Source organism: Uloborus diversus, chromosome 10 (assembly GCF_026930045.1).
Source record: "Uloborus diversus isolate 005 chromosome 10, Udiv.v.3.1, whole genome shotgun sequence".
In the NCBI taxonomy this organism is placed as follows: domain Eukaryota; kingdom Metazoa; phylum Arthropoda; class Arachnida; order Araneae; family Uloboridae; genus Uloborus; species Uloborus diversus.
The window spans coordinates 13,141,035-13,162,997 of NC_072740.1; the positions used below are offsets into that span (position 1 = coordinate 13,141,035).

The following is a 21,963-nucleotide window of genomic DNA, read 5'->3' on the forward strand; positions in this document are numbered from 1 at the left end:
TATTTCACTGAATAATATTAAATTTAAAATAAAAAAATTTCTCCAATATGCACAAATATAATAAATATTGTTGATTTTAGTAACTGTTGCTTTTTTCAAGTGATATTTCTAGTTGCTGATGATTTTGTCAAAAAATAAATAAATGGGTATAATCTAAGGTTTGAAACACAATTACTCATCGCAGACAAATAACCAAAATATTTCAAAACCTGCTTTGTTTCAAGTATAGGCATTTATTCTTTTGTAATGCGTTTCAAGTAATCTTAAGAATAAAACATTCATTACAAAAAAAAAAAAAAAGAGAAAAAAGGAAAAGAAAATCTGAAGTTAAATTTCTTTCATACCTGTTTTTTACAGAAAATTTCTTCTCTGCTTTCACAGAAAACATAAATTTTGCATCTGTAAAAAAAATAATAATAATAAAATAAAAAAAATAAATAAAAAAAAGAATAATAATAAAATAAAAAAAATAAATAAAAATAATAAAATAAAATAATAAAAAAAAGTTTGAACTACGAATTTAGTTTTTTCTTGCTCATAGTAAATAAATGAAGACAAAAAGGCATTTCATTTTTCACCAGATTTTTCTACATTTACTTAATTCCGGTGTTGCTTTCATTAAACTAGTTTTATGTACTCATTTTCATTTCTAGTTCTAAAGTTATGAATGTAGCAGGGAATGAATATATATATATATATATATATATATATATATATATATATATATATTTTAATAATTATTTTTTATTGATAAGAAAATTAACATCGCGTGTATTCAATAAGCAGATATTTCTTTATTAATATAAGGCCTATTTTATGTATAACTACATAATATTGCACCATTTTAGAAAGCACATTAGACTATAATTCTCCCTTTTTTTCTTTCCACAGAAGATTAATGTTAAGCTAAACCAGTCCCGCTAAATCACGCTATTTTTAGTATCGCATTTAAAAAGACATGCTAATTGATTTAGGTTTTTCCAGTAGTACTACAAATAAAAAATATAAACAAATCAATACTACCGTAAACAAGCAGCCTCCTGTCCTGCTATAAACAATAGCATTCGCGCGGATTTCGAAAGAGCTGGAGAGGATGATTTGGCGATATTAAACCAGACATTGGCGACACAAAGTCTGAACTTGCCAAGGTCGCAAGTCCCCCACTCCTGCGAGTAAATCGGGATTTGTAGTGAGAGAAGTAAGAGTGTTAACTGCGTTTTCCAAATCGCTCTTCAAACTGGCGAACAAGAACTATATCAGCATGGAAGATCATCTCCAGATGAACGAGATGACGCATCTCAATGTACCGGATAGAGATAGATCTAGAAGTGCATCTCCAGCGGATTCCTTAGCATCTTCTGCTACTGATATATCAATGTTGCCCATAACAGGAAGATCATCGCACAAAAGGGACGAATATGTAAGTACAGTTTTACTGAAGAACAGATTTTATATGTTCAAGATATATCTTCGTTTTAAATATGGCAGTTAAAAGTATGAATTGTTCTTAAAAGATAATTTCATCTAATTATTATAACCATAGTAAAAGCAGTGATGTTCCCATCAATTTTTCTGAGGGTATACTCCCAGTAATGCATTACACACAATGTGTATGTGATCATATACATAGTATGTCATAATATGAAAATTTATGAAGCTTGAGGGTATACGCTATATGTATAAAATATGTTTGAGAGTATACAGCGTATATGGAGAAATATCCCTATGGGAACACAACTGAGTAAAAGTAAAGATAAGAAAATATCGAATTCTGAATCTTGCGGTATGTGTAGGGACTTTCCTATAGAGTAAGTGATGTTTTCTTGTTTAAAATCTTACAGCGGGGCATGTATTACTTTTCTCAAAAACTAAAGCAATATTATCTTCCCTAAAACGCTCAGTAGAAATAAGGCTAACTTGATCTTGTTATTTATATAATCATAGTAATACAGTAAAGATTTATCTATAAAGCAAATACTTGATTCTGAGTTTTGCGGTAAGAGTGGGGACTTTTCTTAAGAGTGATTGGTGTTTTCTTGGTTAAAATCTTACAGTGGCATGTATTATTTTTCTCAAAAGCTAAAGCAATACAATCTTCTTTAAAATTTCGCAGTAGAAGCGAGGATTTTTCTTAAATCAGCAATTTAAAGTCCTACGGTAAGAGAAAGAATTTTTCCTAAAAGTCAGCAATGTTTTCTTATTAAACGTCACATAATCAAATATGCGTTGGGTTAAATTAAGATTAAAATGGAAAGACAACATAAATAAAGCTGAAATTTTCAAGAAAATACAGTTTATAGCTATTTCAAGGCTACAATAGAGCTTCCAGAAGTGCCCAACACACAATAAAGTGGTGAGGTAACACCAAAACTCACGACTTCGTTGTGTGTTGAGCACGTTTGCGCTGATGAAGAGGCTCTATTATCGTCTTGAAACAGCTGTATGCTGTATTTCCCTGAACAATTTGCGCTTTATTTGCGTTGCTTTTTTTCATTTCAATCATATTTTCTTGTCTAAAAACTTACAATAACATATACTATTTTTTTTTCAAAAGCTATGAATATCATATTACTTAAAATTTAACAAAGAAAAAAAAGAGCTCTTTCTCAAGAGCTAACGGTATTTTTTTGGGCAAATTCTTCATAGTTGTTCCTTTCGGTTTTCTCTGGACGAATGCGCTCTTTTTTGGCCAATCATTGGTGTATGGCGTCAGTAATTAACAGTGTTTTTCTAAATATCCCCCCCCCCTAAAAAATAGCTATGAAATTTACATACACAAATGACCTATACAATTTTTTTTACATATTTTACAAGTTTTTTACATTTGATGCAACTTAAGGGAACAAGGGACTTTTGAATTTTACTTTTCAATTTTATAATTTTACACCATGTATTTGAAGTAATAGAACAAAAATAATATTTTCATATCAATATTAGACATTTTAAATGTTAATTTAAAAATTTTAGGGTTAAGAAAGGTGTTTTGTGAGGCATATGGAACGCAACATGGGCAGAATTGAAAACACTCCAGGCGCAATTCATGTAAACGAAAACCAACAATATTTTTTTTCCAGATGTAGTTTATCCGTATGAACATAAATGGGCATTGAATTCAATCTATGTGCGTATATAAACTAGAAAAAAAAAAAGCAAATTATGAATAGAATTTTACGTTTTTTTAATACGTATGCTACTTTGCTAACAGCGGATAAATAGTAAATTTTTGTATTTGGGTAAAGTAATGCCCAGTTTTATGAAGTATAAGACTGTTAATGTGCTCAAAAAATTTCGAAGCGATACAGTGAAAAATAATGCGGTGGGAGCATTTCGAGCCAAAAAGATGATTAAAAACGTGTAAACAAAAATCAGCTGATACTTTTATCCCTTTAAATACCACGCTCCCTTTTTTAAAAATGTAAATAAAATGCGTAAAAATCATAATATCGCAAAAATGAAAATGGATTATCAAAGCTGGTACTAAGCTCTATTTTTTTTGGCGCAAAAACAATTTTTGTGAAATTTGGTTGATTTTCCGAATGTATAAGGTCCCTTGTCCCCTTAAGTAATTTTACTATGAATGAATAAGGTATTTTTCCACTACAAACTAAACACTGTAAGGACTGGATTGAGATTCATGGGCTTCAATGAAAATACGCATGTACTTCAAAATATAAACTCTTAAAAAGTTTTTTTTTATAAACAAATGTGGGTTGTTTTCGCATTATGATGCATTTAAGAATGTGACGTGACTGTCTATGAGAAATACTACTTGTTCATAATTTTAATTTATATTTAAAGTAGAATAAATTACAATAATGGAATGATCCTTCGTGTCTAGAGCCTTTCATGGGTAGTTATTTGATGTTTTGCATTAGAGCTATGCATAATAATTTAAATTATGTACAAAGCCATAGGCGAAATCAAAAACTTGTTTTTAGACTATCATTTTCCTTTCATATATAACATTAAAACTCATAAAGTGGTTTATGTAATTTGAATGCATAACTTATTACATTTTTTATGATTGAATTCTAAATTATTTTGAAATCATGATTTCCTGATATTATTAGAATATTAATAAAACTGGAATGTTTGGGAAAATTAAGCATTGTTTATAAAACAATGCAATAAAAAAAGAGCACATGCGTTACAGTTGCAAGGTACGTATGTTTTACAGTTATAAAGCATACACATTTTATAGTTACAAACAACAGCATCTTCAGCGCAAGACATGTAGTTAAGCTTAAAAATAGCTATATTTGTTAACATATTCAATTGCTAGCTTTGAAGAAGAGATAATTTATAACTCCGAAACAGGTGCATGCTATTTTTATTGTAACATTGTTTTGAATTTGTGACAAGCAACGTTGAGTTTCTCAATGTATTTAGCGGATACAGATGTTATCATTTCAGGTTTGCTTATTAACCATAATGCTCATAATTTAATGTATAAGCATTTGTATTACAGCCAAAACATGTAAAGTAAGTACAACAAACTGTGTTTGTATGAACAATTTTATAAGCTATTTATCATTAAAAAAGACAATGATTTTTTGCACGGTCAAATTGATATAAGTCATATGCGAATTCAGTTGACAATAAAACAGGATATGTTTATTTAATATGCAATCTTCTTTTTTTTGTGTATTGAATGTTATTACATGGTTTCTCAGAAATAATTGAAATATCCGTCACAATAGGTAGTAATTTCATAAATATCTATTACTCTTTTAAGTAACGGTGTACATTATACAACTATTTGTGTGTTGCGTCGTGCGATAAACATTTTATGTGAATTAATTAAAACATGTTTCGTTAATTAGTGGATCTATTTACAATTAATTAGCGTAAATTAATGTATTTGTTATTTATTTAAATAAAAAATTGAAAAATTTATTAGCATATATTCATGCTTTTGTTTGAAAGTTTGCTTTAATTCATTATTATAAAATAAATAAGTACTGCAAAACCTCGTTTATACGGCATTCATTTATCCGGATATTCGGATTATCCGGATTAAATTTAAAGCTTTAAAAAAATCATGTTCTCATAGATAATTTCAAATTAGGGTATCAAGAATGCAACTATAAGTAAGCCAAATATTCGCTTTTTATTTTGATTAAATGTGCAGTAGCTGCATAAATTGTACAATAAATCATGATATTCTAATACCACTGCAGCTGAACAATAATCATAAAGCGTTAGATTTACCGTGTTTTATTTAAACTACACAAGTGTGTGAACCTTGTTAAGAAGAGTGAAAAATTGTTTTGATATTTTTTGTATGTAAACAATTCTATGTAATTTTGCTACAAATAATTTTGTGGCATATGAACAGTAATTCTGCTTATTGAAGGTTTTATTTTCTTATTACCCATACTATCCGAATTATCCGGATTTTCGATCATCCGGATAGCTTTCGGTCTCAGTTATTCCGGATTTCGAGGTTGTAGTGTACATTAGAAATGAGAATACAATTCCCGTTTAAAGCAATGTAACTTGAATCCACTTCGATTTGAATGCTGTAAATCGGGTTTTAGAACCGAAGCGGAAAGTGATTCGGAAAAACAAACATTTAGGTTGTTTGGAGGTCGTTTATCGCCGTTGCGATACCGTTGCGCGTGCACTTTTAGAACATGTTTTACGAGGTTTTTGACTCTTTTACATCAATGTTGTTAAAAATATCTATACATAACTGCGAAATCTAAATACCAGAACACAAACCAGAAAACATTTCTTTTTCTCCCTAGTTTTTTTTTAAACGTTTTTTGTTTAAACAAAAAAATATGCTCGATTTATCCATTACTAAAGCTAATATAGTGATATATTATGTAATGTTGTATCTACATTTTTTATCAAAATTGAGTTACTGTCAACAGGTGGTTCTTTGTCACATATTTTACCCAAACACGATGTTTTATGGTCATTTCTCAATACGAAATATTTTTTAAAATTTTTTTGAAAAAGCTGCCTCTGAATCAAATAAAATACATGGAGACGCGAAACTTTGAATGACATTTTCTCACTTTGAACTCAGCTGCAGATACGACTTTTGCGCTTAGCACGGCAGTAGTAGTTTGGATTATTTTTCAACATTAAAACCTGTTTAATGACTTAATGTTTTAGAGCGGGGATCTACAACCAGCGGCCTGTGAGCCGCTTGAGGTCGCTGTCTAGATTTCAATGTCCAAGTGATTTAGTTTCAGTATTTTTCCTTCATATTTCGATAACCACTAATGTATCAAATGCAACTTATTGCGCTTCAATGTAAGAGAAGTTTACAGAAGAAAATTTAAAGCTTTGGAATATTTGGTTTTTATTCAGTGCATGTTAAAACAAGATCAATTTCCAGCAATCAGATCTCATGCTCTGTTCACAGCATCTTTTTTTGGAAGCACTTACATCTGTGAGGAGCTATTCTCAAAAATTAAGAAAGAAAATGTATTTTTGTAACAAGTTTCAGTAGTTTTTTTGATCAGGTTTCACTTTTATTACATTATGTGTGTTGAACATCGATTTTCACTGTAATTTCGAATATTAATGATACCTTATTTTACTATACTAATTTAACAAATAAATACCTTTGAGCTGAAAATTAAAATAATCAATTAACTAACGTTTTGAAGCACAAAATTTGCAAATTTTGTGCTTCAAAACTTTGGTTAATTGATTGTTTTAAATACTAATTTGATTAATGCGACCCGGAAGCAATTCCATAACAAAACTTTGGCCTTTTATTAAAATAATTTTGTAGATCACTGCTTTAGAGCCTTGTCTTGTGCAATTTTAAACTCTATATCTTTCATGCATGATTGCTTCAATGACGTGTCAAGTTCGTGACTTATAAGTTTCAATCAAATTTATTTACATTGACGTGTTAACTTAGCACTTTTTATGTATTGAATTTGAACATCAACTTTTCTTTTTTAGTTTATTAGTAACCTGAAATTATGATAAGAGTAACCTAACTTTTGACTTGAATAGAATATTTGTGTAGTTTTTAATTCTGTAAAATAACATTTCATTTTAATATTCAAGTATCTATAGAAATAGTCTTCACCGACACTTGTGTTTCAGTTGTTAAATCTCAACCTTGCGCGCACCATTTGTAATAAAAATTACAAACCTGCTCTTAAATCTTATGCACTGTGTTTGAACCAAATTTTGCTTTTCTTCCATTTAAAATGTCCGAAGTTAACAGAATTTTTTTACAATAAAAAAATGCTTTAAAAGTAAAAAAATCGTCCAGAAAATTTACGTATAATGCGCTATAACGGAAAAAACCGCCGAATATGCATTTTGTAAAATGCATTTTTCATCAGTATTCTAGTCCTCGTAAAATTTTACAGCACCTGTCTGAATGTTTTAGATATTACGTTTAATTCTGGTAATGTTACAAATATGATGTTATTTTATAGAAAGAAAAAATTATAGAATCCATTTTGTTGCAGCATAGCAAAATGCAAATAGCAACGTTTAGAAGTAACCACGTGGTTTTATGTTGCGCAATAGCATTCGCGTTACGTATACGAATGCCGATTTCATGCTGATTTAAGAACTTGCCTTTTTGTGCTAAAAATAAAATCAATGGAGTTGCCGGCTGAAAAGAAACAATCTAGGAATACTGCTACGACAATTAGTACGTAAAAAGAGAGCATTAAGGTTCTAGGTTAGGGGCTGTCATCAAATGATGTCACACTTCTTTTCAACAAACTTGACCCCCATCTAGCATGTGTCATAAAGTGTCACACTTCAACTTAACCAATTGTCACATGTCACGCTGTTTTTCATAAGCATATTGTTACTTAAAAGAAATTATATCGCACTTCTTGTTATCCCCCTTCCCGTCACCTTGTCACAAACTCGCAATTTCACGAACCCCTCCCCCTATAGAAGGGTGACGTCATTTGTTAATGATCCTTTAATTCTTTTCTGATTCTATTTTTGAATCAATTATTGCCTAAATGTTTCATATTAAAACAAGTTATGTGTCCGAGTTTCGGTGAAACACTTTTCAATCCCGATCGATTTCCCTCAGTGCAGAAGTCAGACGTCACAAGTTTAAAAGGTCAACTCCCTTCAATAGTAAAAAATTGTTCTATCTTCATATGATATTTAGACAAATCAATAACTGCCGATAGTGTGGGACACTATTTCTATGTACGGATTAGAAATTGTCTATGAAATCTCGAAGGAGATAATATATATATTTTTTATTTTATGAAAACATTTCTAAAATTGCGTTTTCATAATTTACAGTTACATCCTCAGCTCTCTTTGCTAAGCATTCAATTTAGTTGAATTTTTTTCAGAAGATGGTGTAATATATAGCTTAAATAGACCTTTCAGAAAAAAACCTGCAAAGATATTTAATAGAACTGCTTTACATCGTGCAATTCATGAAACTGAAAATTTTCACAATGGAAAACTTTTTTCCTGGCATAAAAATATCCTGTGTTGCACACAACTTTTTGAAAAGACTTTTTTGATTATTTTCCACTAAAGAACTAATACTTTTTGAATGTTATATTACAAAAATTTTGAGTTTTTAATTACTTAGAAAAGTTAAAGAATCACTTTTCATGAAAACCAAAATTGATCAGATATAAAGTCACGTTGTACAAATTTCGTCATTCAAGAATTATCTGAGACTTTTTAACTCAATATACAGGGTGTCCGAAAAGTCATTGACACATTTTAAAAATTCATAGAAAAGCAATAAATTGTATGAATATGCGGTTTGTGCCATAATATTTCATAGGTTGAAGATTTTTTGTATTTCATCGTGAAAAAGAGAAAAAGGAAAAGAAAAAGAAGAATTGTAATTATAAGTAATTGTTTTATCGTCGCAGTAAGGGAAAGAAACGTCATATGAGTACTTTAATCATTTTATTAAACAGAAAGCAATACCTTTCATTACCAGAATTCAATGTGTGTACCGTTTGCGGACATGGGGTGATAACCTTTTAGATGTGGTTCGGTCAACGTACGGTGCACTCATTGAACTCTGGTAATGAAAGGTATTGCTTTCTGTTTAATAAAATGATTAAACACTTCACATTACGTTTGTTTTGCTTGCTGTGACAATACAGTGATTACTTATAATTACACACCTTTTCTTTTTTTAATTTTTTTTTCCTATTCTTGAACTTGTGAAGCATTATGGCGCAAACCGCACATTCATACGACAACTTGTTGCGTTTCTATGAATTTTAAATTGTTTTAAGAACTTCTTGGACGCCCTGTATAATTTTAAAAACATTTTAAGCTGCCGCACTATTTAAAAGAGGAAGATTTATTAAGTTTCAAGGGTTTGTTATAATACTGGAAAGTTTTGTTTTAATAACTCACTACCTTAATGGTCATTCCTCTTAAGTTTTATAGTTGATAGCAGGTTTCATTTCACATAAAAGTTTAATTGAAAACATAAATCGTGTTTTAAAAGAACGAATTAAAATTAAAAGTTTACTACGTAAAGTACTAAAACATATTATGTGTAGCTACGTTATATCATTTTCTTACGAAAAAAGATTGCGTAAATTTTTGTCATTTATTATAACAAATACTTATCTTTCTCTCAGAAACTCGGATTTGCTTGATTTTTTGGATTCGGGAGTGACAAAAAAAAAAAAAAATCACACACACATATTTCTAGTTTCAAAAAAAAAATATTATTTATGAAGGAAATTACAGAAAGAAGGAGATTAAACAAACACACATTTCCAAAATAAATAAGCAAAATAAATAAATAAATAAATACAATAAGTGAAATAACTGTAAAAAGTGATCATAAGTAACGTTACGTAATAAATAAAGTTGAAACACTTACGCCTCCAATTTTTCCGAATAATATAGAAAAACCACACGTAGAACAATATTTTATTATTTGTTGAAACTTTTGTGGATACTAACGTGTTACAATTAACACCACCCAGTTGTTTACTTTGGTACTTGTTCGTTAGTTCAGTGTTGATCGCATGCTACATAGCAGGATTACGGTATAAAATCAATTTTATGACTGATTTTTTTCAAAATGAACAAAAGGTAAATTTTTTCGGAAAATTACACTACAAAAAGGAAAGAACATTGTATTTTATAATAAAACTTGCATTGAAACATTATTTTCGGCAGTAAATTTGAGCCTTCGAAAAAAAGGAGGGGGGGGGGATATTCACTTTTTCTTTTTGTGGGGTAAAGCCAAAAATAAAATATTTTCCTGATGTAATGTTTTCTATTTGATCATAAAAAACATTTTTGATCAAATGAATCAGTAAATAAAATGTTGAATGAATAAATGAAAAAATAATGAAGTAATAAACGAATAATTAAATAATTAAATTAATTCAAATATGAAGAAAAATGAGTGAGTGAGTAAAAGAGTGAATCAATAAGAAAATAAGTGAATGAATAAATAAATAAGTAAATTACTAAGTAAAGGAATGTTAACAAAATAATTATTGAATAAATATGTAAGTGATTTGGTAAATGATTGAGTGAGCAAACGAAATCAGCTACTTCACTTTGCCCCGCCTATACTTGACCAATTAATCAAAATATTTAAAATATAAAAAAGCTTAATATTAACTATATCAATAGTTCGCCGAGTATTCAAAGGTCTCAATATTTTAAATGCTAATAACATGAATTTTATCCTTTTATAAGACAAAAAATAATTTTTGACTTACAACAAATATCACAATAAGAGTATGAATTTCTGAAAATTTCCTGTATTATCATACTTTTTGATATTTTGTGGTATTTTTTTCCTGACTGAAATAGACTAATTGTGCTATTATATTGCCAAAATATTGTCGGATAGGTGGCACTAAAAGCAGAGAACATAATTCACCATTTCGCTCTGCCCCGCTATTTCACTTTGCCTCACATTCCCCTATATATCGTCGCCTCAGATCCACAGTAAGACATCTTCGTGCCATTTCTGGGATTAGATATCTTACTGTTGCTCTGAGGCGACGATATATTAATGTTATTGCTCGTCACTTATTGGGCTTTAAATTTCATTGAATTGGCAATAAAATTCAATGGCAATAAAATTGGCAAATAAAATTTGGCATAAAATTCATTAAATTTCATTGAATTGGCTTTAAATTTCATTTGTTTACCTACATTTATAACTGACAACACTAAGCAGTACTTCCAGACGAAGATCACGCATAATTTTTTAAGCAGAATAATAACCATATAATGTCTAAAATCTGACTTTAGAACAAGATTTTTTACATTTCAAGTGTGCGCAATGTACGATTGTTGTATTGCTGCATTGGGTAAATAACTAGTCATGGGTATGGTTAAGGTTTCTTTTTTTTACTTGGATTGTTATTGAACTGTGCTGTTGCAGTTCTAGTTCATAGACGTAATCGATTCTCATGATGTAAAAGCGTAGAAATTTCACTTTTATAGCTCTGAAATTTTCATAAATTTAAAACTGTGCATATATTTTTTGAAATAAACTGGAACACACTGGTTTAATCAGCTATTGTCTCACTCGCTTAGTTACGGGCATACTCAAAACGTCAAAACAAGTAATGGTCATCCTAGCTGAATTCAATTGTTTTTTAGAAATCCACAAAAAAGGATTCAAATATATATTAAAACAATTTTTTTCCAATATAATCAAATTTCAACTTACCAACTCGAAAGACATTAAAATTAAAAATGGATTAGTGACCAATCGCTTTTTTGAAAGGTTTGTCTGAACAACAACAACACAGATGATTAAATAAATAAAATAAATAGAACTTTTCTGCATCTGCATTTTTTATTTACCGTCTGCCAAATTTACCCCATGTTTCATCATCAGTTCTAAGTAACTAATTTGAGTAAGAATGGCGAAAAATGAATTATGGTCATATGTGCCCACAACTGACATACTTAATTTTACTTAACTAGTTAGGGGACAAAAGATTGAAGCGATCTTAAGTATCCAAGCTACTTTAAAAAAAAAATTTTCTGGAGTCAAACAGTCGAATTATTGTTCTGTGTGAAATATTTATTACTTATTTACAAATTAATTTGCAAATTGTGTAATAAATATTTGAGTTTTTACTCCAAATTAAACCGATTAAATAACACTGCGGACAGTGCCTTTGGCGCTCTTTAGTGTTGAATTTACTACTAACTCATGTTGAACTATAATCAAGAATTTCTTAATGTTTTGTTATTGACGTTTGTAATTTATGTTTTATAATTCACGTTGTATGTTTTAACTTTACTTTATTTTATCTTTATTTTGCTTACTGTTTGTTATATTATGTTTGTTAAAATATTCCTATATGATAGGAAAAAAAAACTATGGGATGAGTACGTACCAATAAAACAGCGATCTGATAAGAAAAAAACCCTTCAAAAACTTAAATGCAAGTATTTTTGCTTTTTTGAACGTTTTTCTAAACGTAGATAAAACTTATGTTTGGGGGGAAATGTGGTGGGGATGTGCTTGAAAAATGCTATTTTTTTAATTTTTTTTTTAAGAATCCGTTGATGGTTTTTCTGAAATATCGATTGCAAACGTGATGTTGAGTTGACAAACACTAGAGAAGTCACCCCATTACTGGTTGGGTGCTCATAACTATACCCTAATAACGCATTTCACTGATGAATTGCATTCACAGTTGAAATTAAATGAAAAAAGTGCCACTTTAACCTCTGGTTCTTATCTTAACCATCTACTGCCCACTGTGACTCTGAGGTCAAGTCAAATTTCATCATTATATTTCCCTAAAGGTGCGTTTTTCCTTTGTTGACTAGTGTGACTTGAGTGGTGCGGTAGCTGCTTTATATTTCAGTTTTTGGCATTGACACAAGTTAATATTTCGGTCACAAAGTCATAAAATTGCTTTGAAAGCATGACAAATTTTAAAAACGAAAATCCATCTTATATATATTAAATAATGTGTTCTTTAAGATTCTGTTTATACAAAAGAATTTTTTTTTCTTCAAGAAATAATAAAGTGAGCAGTAGAGGGTTAGCGTGTAAAATGAAAAAAAAAAAAATAATTAAAAAATTTGACCTTAGACAAACCACTTTAGTTTTCAGTTTGCACTGCATATTTGTACGAAACGCACTTGAAAATAAAGGTAAATAATATCGCTTTCCTTTTGTCATTTTTCGGTGTTAATTTAAAGCACTAAGTTTAAAATCCAACTTCATTGAACAAGCTACAATAAACCCTCAATAATTCGGACCCTATTAAACCGGAATTCGTTTAATCCAGACAGCTATTTAGATGTACGAACTGGGTAGATACATGTTCAAAGTAATTTTTCATATGCTGTTTATTGTAGGTAAAATAATGTACATATATACATATTATACGTAATTTTATCTTTTACAGTTTTATATTTCACTCTCTTGAATTAAAAGTGCAATTCTTACTGTGTACAGTAGTTTGTTTATGTACCTTGACTGAATTTGTCGGTTATTTTACTTTATCCATACTCAATCAACTCGGACGACTTGGATCCCCTGTTAGTCTGAATCAATAAAGCTGTAATGCATTTTCAATTTTAATTGAGAAGCACATTCTTCATAAATGATGCGGAATAATTTATCATACGTTAAAGTTAGATCTATTTGAAATTGAAAGTTCAGGAAAATCAAATTACACCTGCCGCATTTCCCTTAGAAAGGAAGAAATTTAGTTTAAAATCCGACCTGAGAGAAAAGAATATTTTCTATTTTAAGTGACGCATATTCTCGTTAATAATCGCACGTATTCAGTACCTGAGTTGGATTCATTTAAAACTGAAAATTCAAGGAACACATTTTCACATTGTCAATTTCCTTTTCGTTTACAATGAAAAAATATCTTTAAAGTCAGTCCAGTTTGCGTCATACTCCAGTGATTTGAACGAATACCTCATCCACCTTTCCCCTTAATATTTGAAAAGTGAAGAACCTTTCAGACGTGTCGTCAAAGGTCGCCTACTCGTCGTTGGGACTGCTGCCAAACCTCGGAAATAAATACATACAGTGTAGCACGGAGAAACCAATACAATCGGAAGTCCTCCTTCTTTCGTTTTGGTATAAGCAGAGCCTGAAAATAGGGCCATATGGGTCACATGTTGTCTTGTCAAGATCAAAGAAGGTGGTAGATTCCATTTTGGCAGTTTTCACATTCCGCTGAGCGTTGTGCAAGACTTTTGACTCACTAGCACACAGATCGCAAATAGAAAATGAAATGTCGCACCGGCTTGGCTGTTGTCCAGCAATACAAGGTGGATTTAAGTATCCTCTGTCGATAGCAACCTCCATTGAACCGGCTTGCCATTGTTGTCTTTGGATAAATCTTAAAACTTAATGCACGGATGCTCCCCCTTTTCAACAACTCTCGCAGATTTTTTTCTTAATTCGAATGTTCCATATATCTTTTGTCACTAAAACCTTCGATCACTTATTAAAGACTTTTTAAAGACTATCCGGGCATTAAAAGAATTCAGCACGTCTCTAAACCAAAATTGCGTTTAAAAGATTGCACTTTACATCATCATCATCTTCTTCAAGGATTAGGCATATAGCCTGTTCCGGCTTCTTGGTCGCCCCACCGCTTCCTGGGCCTACCACGGTCACGTTTGCCCCTTGGTCTGCAATAAAAGGGAGCTCTTGGAAGTCTCCCTCGTGCCATACATGGAACATGGTTTTTCCAATCGTTACGATATTCCGTAATTTTTTCATTTAGGCTGAATATCTGTAATTCCCTTCGAATAGATTCATTCCTTATTTTATCTAGGATTGTGCAGTTCTTCAGCGATCGCAAATACTTCATCTCTGCTGCTTGAATTCTACTAGTTTCTTGACTGTTCAAAGTCCATGTTTCAGAGCCGTATAGTAAGGTTAAGGCACCGCCATAACCTTATAGAACTTCAGTTGTGTTTCCTTTCTCGTTTTTCCCTTTAGGGTTCTTGTAAGGGTTCCACATAAGTGTTGAAACCTATGCAGTTTGTTTTGGACATCATTGTCGTGGTCAAAGGTGATGTCATATCCTACGTAGTTGAAGTGCTTCACCTGATCAATAATTCTATTATCAATAACAATTTTACTTCTAATTGGCTCTTTACCCCTAAATGCCATTGTTTTAGTTTTCGGAATTGAGATCTTCATATTATATTCTTGGCATATCTTGTGGAGTATGTAGGTGGATCTTTGAAGATCGTCTTCATTTGATTACAACAAAGCAGTTTAAATGTGTTTTGTTTTAGGTATATCTTCCAGTCGTTTTAAGTATATTTTTGCGGAAAAAAAATTTCATTCATACAGTATCAAAGACGTTCAGAACAGTGTATCTATTTCTACTGGCTCTTTCTTTTACAAAAAAAAAAAAAAGTCGTCAATTAATGGAACTACAGGAAAAAAGCGTTATTAGGAAATTTTCATCAAAATAATAAAAAATTAAAATGTAATTTTGAGTTGGAATTTAATTTTTGAAACAAATTTGCGTGATAGTTGAAAAAAAAATTTCCTTTTCCTCACAATTGTTTACTTTAAGCTGCGAATAGAGAGGCAACGACGATTTGTTTATTATCGCTTCAATAAATCATTTCTGACTCCACATTGCCAAATGATTTCGAGTGAACAGGATGCACCCTACCCCTCTTAGGAGTTCTGAAACGTTTCACTGAAACACTATATATATATATATATATATATATATATATATATATATATATATATATATATATATATATATATATATATATATATATATATATATGAATGTTTGTCTGTATGTCATCCATGAACTCAAAAACTACCTGGCAGATTTAGCTGAAACTTTTACCGTTTGTTATTTTTGGTACTGGGAATGTTTATAGAACAGTTCGAAAAAAATCCGATCGATAGTTCCTTTTTTATTCCAATTTAAGTCACAATCCATTGGATAAATACTGTAACGGATTCGGTGCGACTTCCACTTTCTTGAAATGAAGACACAGTTCTTGATAAAAACACAGGAAATTTATTTACACTATGTACAGGAGAAACCGTTAACAACTGCTAAATTATTCATCAGCAATTATCACACAACACCGTAAACTCATCGTTTACACACGTATTTACTTCCAAATACGAAAACAACACAGCGAAATGCCTCGCTATAAACAGAGCAAAATGCTATCCAGTTCGAAATATCAATCGAAACTCCTCCTTTATCCATCGCTAACGGCTTTTATAAACATCGAAGAATTTTCCACAACATTCTTTCTGCTTCCAGAAATGCGTAGACCGTTTTACAAACAACTACACTTCCATTGATAAAATCAGTGAATGAAATAAAAAAAAGAATAAGGGGTTGTATACTTTAGCCATATGTTAAGGGGTTGTATATTCATTACGGGAAACTATTTACAGGTTACGTTACTACAATAATTACTATTTACAGAATTTGTAACATTGCCCCCTTCCTAAGGACTGCACGTCCCGGGCAGTACAATCCCCAGAAAGGGTGCCAAACTTCTATCACAAGTTTACAAATATACACATTAATTAATAACTAACAGATACAGAAAACACAATAATAACAAGAAATATTACTAAACATTAAAAGCAAAAAAAAATTATCTACAACTTTTATGTTATCAACCATGGTTGTTTACGTAATACTCATGAACTATGGCCATAGTATGGGGCTAACCGATCATAATGTACAACCCTAGGTTTTGCATTAGGTGATTTTTGGATCCTCACTACGACGTCATTTAGTCGGTTAAGGACTTTGTAGGGTCCATCCCAATGCGACTGCAATTTGGGTGAAAGACCTTTCCGTCGGATGGGATTCCATAACCAAACCTTGTCGCCTTCGTTGAATTCATGTCCAGTAGACCTTGTGTCGTATCGGGTCTTCATCTTCTCCGCCGCGATGTTGATTCGCTCACGTGCGAAGTTATGAACGTCTTCCAACCGGGCCTGGAGATCCTGGATGTACTCCTCAGGCGATGAAGGCGCATCCGGAGGACGACCGAAGACGAGATCACAAGGTAGCCGAAGCTCTCGTCCGAAGAGCATCTGGGATGGGGCAAATCCGGTAGTCTCGTGGACAGCACTGCGGTAGGCCAGCAGGAACAAAGGTAGCTTCTTGTCCCAATCCTGTTGATTTCTGGATACCATAAGTGAGAGATTGTTCAGGATTGTGCGGTTAAATCTCTCCACCATGCCGTCCGATTGTGGGTGTAGTGGTGTTGTCCTAGTTTTCTCAATTCCGAGAATTTGACATAGGCCCTTAAACACAGCAGAGATGAAATTCCTCCCTTGATCGGAATGAATCTGCAAAGGTGTTCCGTATCTCGAGATCCAATGTTGGACTAGAGTCTCTGCTACGGTGGTAGCCTCTTGATCTGGAATGGGATATGCTTCCGGCCATTTGGTGAAGTAGTCGATGGAAACAAGAATGTATTTGTTCCCATCAGCAGTTCTTGGTAGAGGACCCAGGATGTCGATCCCAATTCGTTCGAAAGGAGCTCCAACGTTGTACAGATGTAGCTTCCCTCTGCTTCTCTTCTTCGGTCCTTTACGAGCAGCACAGGCGTCACAAGAATGGCACCACTTCTCCACGTCATCCTTCGCCTTGCTCCAGAAGAAGCGCTCCCGAACTTTATTGAGGGTTTTCAAGACACCAAAATGTCCTCCAGTCGCACTACTATGTATTTCTTTCAGAACATCTGAAATCCTGGATCGGGGAAGTAGTAACTGCCACCTAGATGTCTTGCCGTCGTCAGATTCCCATTTCCGGTGTAGCACGCCGTTCCGTAAATGGAGTGAGTTCCATAAAGCCCAGTATCTTTTTGTTGCAGGACTGAAGATGGAAACGTCCTGCCAGCTAGGGCGTCGACTGTCACTTTCCATGAACTCTAAAATTGGTTTTATGTCGGGGTCTTCAAGTTGATCTTTTCGAACTTGGTCATCACTCCATGGATCAGGTTCTGATGATGTTGGAGTCACTGTCACCTGATAGGCGGTAGGGCTAGTCGTTCCATACTGTTTCTCGATTCGGGAACAATAGTGGCAGTTCTCAGGACAGGGTCTCCTTGATAAAGCGTCAGCATTACCGTGAGATAACCCTTTTCGATGCTTGATCTCCATGTCATATTCCTGGAGCCGCTGTATCCATCTGGCTATCTGGCCTTCTGGATTCTTGAAGTTCAAAAGCCAAGTTAACGAGGCATGATCTGTCCGAAGCAGAAATTTTCGGCCGTAGAGGTAATGATGGAAGTGTTCTACAGCTTTCACTATGGCCAGTAACTCCTTTCTGGTGACGCAGTAATTTCGCTCCGACTTTGATAAGCATTTGCTCCAGTAAGCGATGACATGTTCATTTCCGTCAATTTCTTGGGATAAAACAGCTCCAATTCCCTCGTTGCTCGCATCAGTGTCTAGGATGAAGGATTTTTCAGGCTGAGGATAGGCGAGGATAGGCGTTGATGTTAAAGCCTCCTTCAGTCGTAGAAATGCATCTTCGCATTCTTTGGACCATTCAAACTTTTGCTTGCTCTCCGTCAGCTTATGCAAAGGTCGTGCAATGTTGGAAAAACCCTTCACAAACTTCCTGTAGTACGTGCAGAGCCCCAGGAAACTTCGCAACTGATGGATGTTTTCGGGACGACTCCAACTCCTGACCGCAGATACCTTCTCTGGATCGGTTTGCACACCCTCAGAAGAGATGATGTGACCAAGGTAGTTCACTTCCCGGCGGAACAAATTACATTTGGACGGGCTTAACTTCAGATTGGCTTCCTTAAGCTTTTGCAGCACCTTCCTAAGATTTGCCAGATGTTCTTCGAAGCTGCGTCCCACGATGATGATATCGTCTAAGTAGACCAGACAGGATTCGTAAGAAAGTCCTCTTAACACTGTCTCCATAAGACGCTCGAACGTAGCTGGTGCATTGCAGAGGCCGAAGGGCATCACTTTAAACTGCCATAAGCCTTGTCCAGTTGTAAATGCTGTCTTTTCTCGGTCATCAGGGTGTATCTCAACCTGCCAGTAGCCGCTCTTCAAGTCCAGGGTCGAAAACCACTTGTGTCCGGAAAGAGTGTCCAAGGTGTCGTCTATCCGTGGAAGAGGGTAGCTGTCTTTCTTGGTGATTTCATTCAGCCGTCGGTAATCGACACAAAATCTGGTGGAGCCATCTTTCTTTCGGACCAAGACGATGGGAGAGGCCCAAGGACTGGATGAGGGTTCGATTACATCATTCTCCTTCATCTCTTTCAGGAGGGTCTCAACCTCTTCCTTCTTGGCGAACGGTAGTCGTCTTGGATGCTGCTTAATAGGGAGGTGTTCTCCAGTGTAAATCCTATGCTGCGTTAAATTCGTACGGCCAACATCCTCCGATGTAGATGAAAACAAATGCTTGAAATCGTCCACCAATTGTCCCGCAGCAGTTCTCTGATCTTTTGATAATGGCGCACTCCCAATTAACTTCGACGTCAAGGACTCAGAAGACACAGTCTCAGGGGAATTGATTCTTCTAATGATGCAGTTTACTGGAGTACAAGTTGCCAACACTTCACCTTTTCGGATATTCCTTGGCCTTTCACTCACGTTGGCGACTCTAACAGGAATTACATCCTTAGAAAGGTCCACAAGCGTAGATGCTACCAGTACTCCTTTTAGGCTATTGCTTAGGTTAGGGTATTCAATGAGTCCAAATCGAAAACTATTGCTTTCTTCAAGGGAGCCAGGTATTAATGATTCTGACCTTGAGGGAATCGATAGATCTGTTTGGGCTATTATTTGATGAGCGGATTTTACATCACTTTCTGCAGGGAAAACGGCTATGTCTTCTCTCATCGAGTGCAGCTCATTAGTCTTGAAGTCGAGAGTGAAGTCATATTTCTTCAAAAAGTCCAATCCGAGAATGAAGGGGTCCGTGATATCAGCAACGAATGCCGTATGATGGTAGGTGGCATTCCCAAACACTATTTCCAAGTCCACTTTACCCTCAATCTCAATTTTGTCACCTGTCACAGTCTGGAGACTTACGCGTGGCGATGTCCACAACAGTTTCAATCCAAATTCACGAGCCACATCTGTCCTAATGATTGTCACATTGGCTCCAGTGTCAACAATCAGTCTGCAGGGGTTCCCATTTACATGTGCGTAAATGAAAAGTCCATCACTGCCACTACTAGAAGAGGAAATCTGCAGAGCTTTAGTGGTGGTGATTTCCTTCCCTCGCGTAGCTTGGCGAGCCGGACAACTCCTTCGCAGGTGTCCTTCACTACCGCATTTCCAGCACTTCTGCTCTTGTTTCTTTTGGGCTGTTATGCTGCTCAGATGTCTTGTCAAGTCACCGAGTTGTCTCTCAAGTTCAGCGAGGTGGGACGACCTGGAATCAGACTCATCAGCTTCCTGAGTCCGGATTAGATGGCGATCCACACGGGTTGCTTCTTGGGCGGCCTCGTATCTCATCGCATACATCAAAGCGGATTTCAAGTCGTTTACATTCGCCATCCGGAGGGCCTTCTGGATCTCAGGATTCCGAACTCCGTCGATGAAGTAGTTGAGTGCCAGGTTGTCCCGAACATCCGCAGGACAGTCGCAAAAAGCAAGATGAGACAGTCTCTCGACGTCCGCCGCTAGCTCTTGCAGGGTTTCCCCGGTTTTCTGGAAACGGGACTTCAACTGGAGTCGGCTGAAATCTTTCTGGCACTTCTCACCGAAGCGAAGCTCCAACGCAGATGTGAGGGCGGCGAAATCCAGGCGATGGCTGTCCGGAAGGGTCTGGAGAATGTCCGCTGCGTCACCTCTCAGGGATGCTGCAAGATGACAGGCCTTGGTAGCAGAGTCCCATCCGTTCGCTTCCGCCACTATCATGAATTGAGTTTTGTAAACCTGCCACGAAGTTTTCCCATCAAATGTGGCAAGTTTAATGGACGGTCGAGCAACCGATGTGGGAGCGCCAAACTGTACAGAGCTGCTTTCCGCCGCCAATCTCCTTTCCAGGTCTTTAAAGATGTCTTCTTTAAGTTGATGAAATTTTCTATCTTCTTCTTCCAGTTTATTTTCTACAGCATTGCATCGGCCTTCCACGGAACTTAATTTTTCTTCAAATTTCTCTTCGATAGCATCAACTCGATGCTCTATCTCATTAAATTTATTTTCCATCACAGTCTTTACCGAAGTAAGATCGTTTTTAATTTCCTCTTGGTTAGAAACTAGGTCATTTTTCAGCACCGTTAAATCACTTTTCAATTGGTTTTGATTAGCCGCCATATCATTTTTTAATTGTTCTTGATTAGCTGCCATATCATTTTTTAATTGTTCTTGATTAGCTGCCATATCATTTTTTAATTGTTCTTGATTAGCTGCCATATCATTTTTTAATTGTTCTTGATTAGCTGCCATATCATTTTTTAATTGTTCTTGATTAGCTGTAAAACTTGCAGTCAAGTCACTTTTTAATTGTTCTTGATTGGCTGTAAAACTTGCAGTCAAGTCACTTTTTAATTGTTCTTGATTAGCCGCCATATCACTCTTCACAGAGGTGATTGCGTCAAGAAGTTGTTTTAATTGTTCATCCATTGCGCGAGTAATCACCATAAAAATAAAGTCCTAATTCAAAAAAAGTCTTTATGAAAAAATGTCCAAAGTCACACTTACTCCAAGAAAGTCCAGAAGAAGCCCCACGTTGGGCGCCAATTGTAACGGATTCGGTGCGACTTCCACTTTCTTGAAATGAAGACACAGTTCTTGATAAAAACACAGGAAATTTATTTACACTATGTACAGGAGAAACCGTTAACAACTGCTAAATTATTCATCAGCAATTATCACACAACACCGTAAACTCATCGTTTACACACGTATTTACTTCCAAATACGAAAACAACACAGCGAAATGCCTCGCTATAAACAGAGCAAAATGCTATCCAGTTCGAAATATCAATCGAAACTCCTCCTTTATCCATCGCTAACGGCTTTTATAAACATCGAAGAATTTTCCACAACAT

At 34.2% G+C, this 21,963-nt stretch overlaps 1 protein-coding gene across 1 annotated transcript in view; it reads left to right on the plus strand.

Moving 5' to 3' along the window:
* The first annotated feature begins 1,215 nt into the window (after positions 1-1,215).
* The window catches only part of LOC129231818 (solute carrier family 2, facilitated glucose transporter member 1-like), a 112,896-nt gene continuing 92,148 nt past the window's right edge, over positions 1,216-21,963 (plus strand). The window contains exon 1 of the mRNA XM_054866197.1: positions 1,216-1,420. Coding sequence (XP_054722172.1) covers positions 1,262-1,420 — 159 coding nt within the window. The 5' untranslated portion in view covers positions 1,216-1,261. The remainder of the gene's footprint in view (positions 1,421-21,963) is intronic.